The sequence below is a fragment of the Pyxicephalus adspersus genome, chromosome 2 (assembly GCF_032062135.1).
Source record: "Pyxicephalus adspersus chromosome 2, UCB_Pads_2.0, whole genome shotgun sequence".
NCBI classification, from domain to species: domain Eukaryota; kingdom Metazoa; phylum Chordata; class Amphibia; order Anura; family Pyxicephalidae; genus Pyxicephalus; species Pyxicephalus adspersus.
Genome location: NC_092859.1, coordinates 110,065,776 through 110,072,174, shown reverse-complemented (window position 1 = coordinate 110,072,174; position 6,399 = coordinate 110,065,776). Strand labels below are relative to the sequence as shown.

General features: G+C 39.5%; 1 protein-coding gene across 2 annotated transcripts in view; it reads left to right on the top strand.

Moving 5' to 3' along the window:
* The first annotated feature begins 514 nt into the window (after window positions 1–514).
* The window catches only part of LOC140324176 (store-operated calcium entry regulator STIMATE-like), a 41,615-nt gene continuing 35,730 nt past the window's right edge, over window positions 515–6,399 (top strand). For both annotated transcript variants that reach the window (XR_011919503.1, XM_072401831.1), the window contains exon 1: window positions 515–725. Coding sequence is in view for 1 of the 2 variants with exons in the window: in XM_072401831.1 (XP_072257932.1) it covers window positions 560–725 (166 nt within the window). In the remaining variant the exon portion in view is untranslated. The remainder of the gene's footprint in view (window positions 726–6,399) is intronic.

The following is a 6,399-nucleotide window of genomic DNA, read 5'->3' as shown; positions in this document are numbered from 1 at the left end:
CTGTCACTAAGGTCTGCCCCGGGGGTCTGTCACGGAGAGTGTCTAATCAGTGACACTGCCCCCCTGGACTGCAGCGAATGTTCAGTGTCCTCTTTACAAAAGCCTGAAGTTGAGAGGTTTGAGACCATTATGTATTTATAGTGAAAGGCGTATGCACAAAGACCACATAGCGGAAGGGCTTTAAAATATTGTGTTACCTTGGTGTACATACCACATAATAAATTCTGAGCCCAATATAGAAAATAAAAAACATTAAACAGTGCAATCACCTCTAATATCAGAGACGTGATGATGTATTTTGCACACAGGCTCACATATATTTTATTGTACCACCAGTACACATATTGTCACACACAGAAGTAAGCTGTGAGGGGTCAGCAGAACTTACAATGTATAATAATAGAGATAATTCCCTCCATGTGTGCAGGGAGCCCGGTCCTGTCACCCAGCACACAGAGCGCTACACAGAGCGCTGCACATAGCTCCCGGGTCACACATCCTGCCCCCTCCCCCAGCCTGTGTATTGCAGTGGTCGCTGTGTTTCTTTGCACAGCACAGCATGGACTCCTCAGACACGGCTGGCTGGGCTATCCTGCAAAATGTCACCAACATGAGCGAGCTGGTAAAGGCCGGACCTCAGGGCTGTGATAACGGGGCGCTGATGGATCGTTTCGGGGTCCTCATCCAGGCAGTGCTGGCACTGGTGGCATTCAGCACCCTGATGTGTAAGTACACACACAAAACTTTCTACAAACTTTGTAAATTTCCCAGAAATGTGTTTGCAGCGTCTTCCCGTGTCTGCTAAGTCCACATCTTATTTCTATATAATGTCTGTGCACTACAAGTCCCAGCATGTCCCTGTATACAATGCATGGAGTGCCATGTGCACTGTATTGATGGGGTCTGCTCCTGTCCAGTGTTTATATGGCTGCTTGTAGCTGGACATATAACTGAAGTGCAGGGTTCAGTACAGGATGTATATAATATATACATAGAGATCATCTGTCATGGTATGTTTGTATATTTGTTTGGTATGTTTTTTTTTAGCTCCATACATTTTGGCGCTGGACTATTTTATTGGAAGTGCTCTTACCCTTAAAATATGCAGAATTCCCAACACTTTTCCATTCTTTTCCATTCCTTAGTACTGACCATGTGCATAGCAATTTTCCAATTATCTCCAAGTACAGCTGAGCAAAGCAATCTATCAGCAACAAGTCCATGCAAGAAATAGATCTTCTAATAGGGACCCTGATCCGTTCATTTGTTTTAGCAGCCAGCAATATTTATTTAATAAAAAACAAATTCAACATGATCTATGTAAAAGGAGGACATTCCCAATCACTGTTTAATCTATATGAGCCTGATCAAGCATGCAATCCCCCGCCCTAAGCTAATGTTCCTGTAACTTCCATTGGCTTCTGGTTGGTGGGGAGCACTGAGGTATGTCAGGTAAATGATATCAGACACATATTAATTATTCACATGGGTAAGCCCCATTCAACCAATGTACGGTCATATTTAGTCTGCTCCAAAAATCAACACAAACACTTAACACCGTGTTTTGTAAACTTGGGGAACCCCTTAACTTTTAGTTCTTCAGGGAACCCCTTCTATAATTACTATATCCATGGCTCACAGTACATTACCATGGTGATCAATGAGAAGAATATCTCTTTCATTACTGGCCAGTAGGAAGAATGTCACCCTTACAGATGGCCAAAAAGATCATAAACTGACCTGAGAGGAATAAATTGCTCATTGCCCAGGGAACCCCTATCAACCTCTGGTGGAACCCTGGTTTAGAAAAACTGACTTGACCTATTGTCAACCCTTATAATAACCCGCAATCCCTAAAATAGTTACCACATGTTTTCCTGTATTGACACATTTCTTGAAAGTACCTTTTCATTTCAATAGCTTGCAATCACACCTCCACACATATAAAAACAGACGAATTATTCTGAATGTTGTGCTCTATTATGTAAAAAGTCACCACCAGAGATCAATGGATTCATTCAACAGGCTCTCCAATATAGACAATGCTAGAAGTGTGCTATTTGAAGAATCCCAAAATAAATGTATCCTTGTTTAACACTTTTTAGTTGAAAACATAATTCCATATGTGTTCCTTTTTACTTTGCATGTCAATATTATTTTACAATGTGGAAAATAATAAACATGATAAAAAAAATTGAAATAGAAGGCTTGTCCAAATTTTTAACTGGTACTATACCTTCTAAATGACTTGTATTTTAGTGGTTTTGGGCTCCTCTAAATACCAAGGGCCACTTTATTTTATAGACTAAACCCAAAAGTTATAGTATGCCGTGGTCTGTCTTTACAACTCTTGAATTTACAATGCCACAATTAAAAAATGGAATATATTGCAGTTTACCAGTTCCAAGATATGTGGCTGCATTGGTTTTCTTTCTTTCTTTTTTTTTTAGGCTAAAAACATTTTCACCTAGTATAGTTGACTATGTGACAACCATGGCTGCCCCCATAAATACACTGGAGAAGAAAGTTTATTCACAAAGGGACAAAAGGTGTGCTATTTGCAGAGCTGGCAGGTGAAAAGAATGGAAAATTACAAGTAATAAAGCCATCACACATACAGCTTGGTGATTTGGACATATTACAGTTTGAATGTGTAGCTACAATAAAGTTAATCTAAAGGCCCTCTGTAGACAAAGTTGCGGGCCAATCTTGAAATTTATTGAAAAAATTGAGGAAATGTTTCTCATTACATGTAAACCCCTTTTCATATGGAAATGCCTTTCTCTATTTGTAGCCTTCTGAGTTAAATTTCAGTGGTAACCTTTTTGCACAGGCTAACAATAATAATAACAATATTCTTCTATGAAAATCTAACCCATTAAGTCCATGCCTTTGAGTAGCAAGGAAAAGTACAGCTGAGGGGGAGTGATGGAAATGCCAGACGTGGCCAATGTGGGGCTAAATCCTATGAGTGGCCCACCGGTGGAACTCTCTTTTCATTGAAATAGCGCAGCTACTAAAGTTCCCTGCATTATTTGCGTTTATAAAACAGTCCAATGCGGGGCCGCGCACAGGCAGAGAGCCCGCTGGTCTATAGACGCGAATGATGATGGACATTGTTGTAGCGGCGCTATTTCAATGCAGCAGCGGGACAGCTGCAGTTTATACTTAGGATTCCTTTGGGGGCCAAAAAAAAAAGGATTTGGCCCCCGGGCTAGAGTTTGACACCACTGGAGTAGGGGCAGGTTAGCAGCATTGTAAAACTGCTACAGGAAATATTGGAATTATGCAAAGTTATGGAATATTGTCATTAGATTAGATTAAAAAAAAAACACTATCTGCAGAGATTTAACCCCTTCCCCTTAAATCAAGTACTTAAAAATAAGAAGTGTCCAGATTTACCACACGTGTTTCCAATTGCACCTGCCTAGTTCACATGAAGTTCACATGAAGGGAACCGTAAAAAGAAAGCAAGGGACAAGGTGAGCTGTAAATCTGGCACTTGGTAATAGAAACACCATTGGGCACGAAGGGAAAATGTTAAAGAATGAGTTGGGGGTATTGTTGACCCTTACACTTATTGGGGTTATTATTGTTGGCCCTGACACTTGCCCCTCTCCCCAGCTTTCTTGTGCCCCACACATTTTGGTGTTTTCTAGCTTTTCAGTGTTCCTAAAATGTGTTTTGACTGCTGACAGATTGAGGGAGCTGTCCTGTTATTAGGAGAGATTGGGAGTCACTGGTGACTGCTGCAGATATATGGGTGTCTACTGACCGGCATTTACCACTTTAAAGCCACAGATATGAAATGATGGATGTATGGCCAACACTGGAGTTGAGTAGATAACTATAACTATGAAGGACAGTACAAAGAGAAAAGGTAAACCATAGATGTTCCACTACTTGTGTCCGTAAAAAGTCTTTGTTTAGGTTTTGTGTCAAATAGCGACTTTATATTGACCCTACACAGAGACTTTTTTTTAAATAATAGTAAAATTAAGATATTTAAGGATGTTGAGCTGGACAAGGTGGGTGCTGATTATACCAACAACAAGCACATTTCTGTGGCATTCATGGCTTAAAGGATCCAGGGAGATTACATGGATGTTCACTGAGGGCTGAGCTGGGAAAGTAGTCAGATACCCGGTGCTGTCCTAATCCAGGAGTAATGGAATCTGAATTATTATATCCATTTAGCTGATAAGTCAGGGGTGTGGAGTGGTACCTGTATACCTGAGCATTACCAAATAAACCAAAATATATCACTTGTTTGTACAGACATGGTGGTAATAAGTCAGTTTTAGGACCCCAGAGCTAATAATCCAAGTTTGCTGAGCTGTAAAGATCAATATTAGTAGAACTTTACATGTTATAAAATGTCATCTTCTACTGCTATCAAATGTCTCTTTTTCTAAAAAGTCACGCAGACACTGTGTTGCTAAAGCCTACATTCTGAGTTAATACCTGGCCATGCATAACTGAGCTTAGTCTCGGTTCGGAAGCTGCCTAACAAAATATGAAAGTAGAGTTATGAATTTTATTTTAGGCAGGATTTAACCAGCAGTTAGAGAACTTGTATCATGTGTTTGCATGGCTGACGTGGCATCTGTACTCTTGGCAACTTATGAAAAAGCTGATTTTTTTATTTGGGGGGGTGGTAAGACACTGTAGAGTCGGGCTATGAATTGGATAATATTATGTTTCCTAGTGCTTAAGGGAATTTCTGTTGCATTTAGAGACAGGAACACACTTAGAAGTAAGGTTGGAGAGGCAGCAGCCTCAGGCATAGCTATATCCATCATTTACTAGGGAAAGTTAAAATGCAACCACACATAGCACTATACTTACATAGCAAACAATGTTTCCTATATGAGGAACAGAATATTTCCTCCTCCAATGAGAGCTTGGTCTGATTATGTCCTCATTTGGAAGGGCACTCGCACCATCTAATTTCTCCTCAAAGGTAGAATTGAAAACTAATAATATGTTCTTTGAGATTTCTCAAAGCTTGCTGGAAGTAACAATTGCAGTGGCATTTCTCTCCAGATCAGCAAATATCTTCTATTAAAAAAACTAATGTAGCCATTATATCTAAGGACCTGTGGTATTTTTGTTTTGGCATGCATATGCTTTTACAATTATGTATGTATTTACAGGGAGACTTGTTTTTCTATCATCATGCCATCCATGTATTATTAGATGAAACGTTCTGCATGGTAGGCCCAGCAATTGTATTAACTGTAAAGCTACCATAAGAGCAATAATTATAAAGAGGATGTTCCCAAAAATAACCAGGGGTACTCAATTGCAAATATACGCTTTTAAACTTATCTTTAAACTGTGAGTGCAGCATGCCATGGTGAAGCCCTCTCAGTAAATTCTTGATGTCCTCCTCTCAAGGTTTGTGCTCTGTCACCTAGGTTGAATAACTGAGGACACCTTGAGGGAATAAAAGTTACTATGGGGAGGGGTTAGTGTCAGAGAGGAGGTAAGTAGGTAAGTATTGCAGCCAGATTTGCAGAAAGTTGGACTGGAGTTGGTAAATATGTAGGACTATTTTGTTGTAATGACCACAGGTTAGAAGTAAAAAAAATGTAATTGGCCTGTGTAGCCACATTCTTTATAAACTTTCTGAACCCTATTGATTATGCAAATGTACAATGAGCTGTAACTTTTATTATTTTTCTAAAGACTGAGAGAGACTGTTTGATATCTGTCAGACTTTGTTTCAACTATGGCATCTATTGTCTCTTTGGTTGAATGTTTTGCCTTTAGCCGTCATCTGTATAGGAAGTACCCCCCATTGGTGGCACAGAAAATCGTACTTTTATTATTAAAAAAAAATGGGTTAAGGCAAATAACTATACCTAGGTTTAAACTGGAAAAATAATATCATGATGAGTGATCATGGAGAATTTCTCTCCCCTGGTGATTACTGTAATATTGTGACTTTGTAGCAGCTCACAAAGGTGAGAGGCTGCAGAAGAGAACTAACTTATCTGGATGGGACAATATACAATGCATTATTGTGCACAAAGCTCAAAATAAAGGCTACTGCACAGGACTTAGATAATGTTTCATTCAAATTCATGAAGTAGATGGTGCTGTTCTTTTTGGGTAGGGAAGCAAATGAGGGCAAGTACCTGTGAAAACCAATTATATGCAAAACTTAAAGCATTACACTTTGCTTGCGTGCATGCAAAATGTATGGAACTTAGGTCCACTTTGGAATGCAATAAAACTGGCAAGCAATGTAGCTCTGACCACTTTAGGTGCCTGCAGTCCTATTTAGTTTATTTCCAGGGCACCTTTGGAATTTCAGTATTTAGGTTTTTATGGAGGCTTGGATCTTGGGTTTGTCTTGTTCTACTTTGAACAACCATTTCTTTTTGCTGCAAC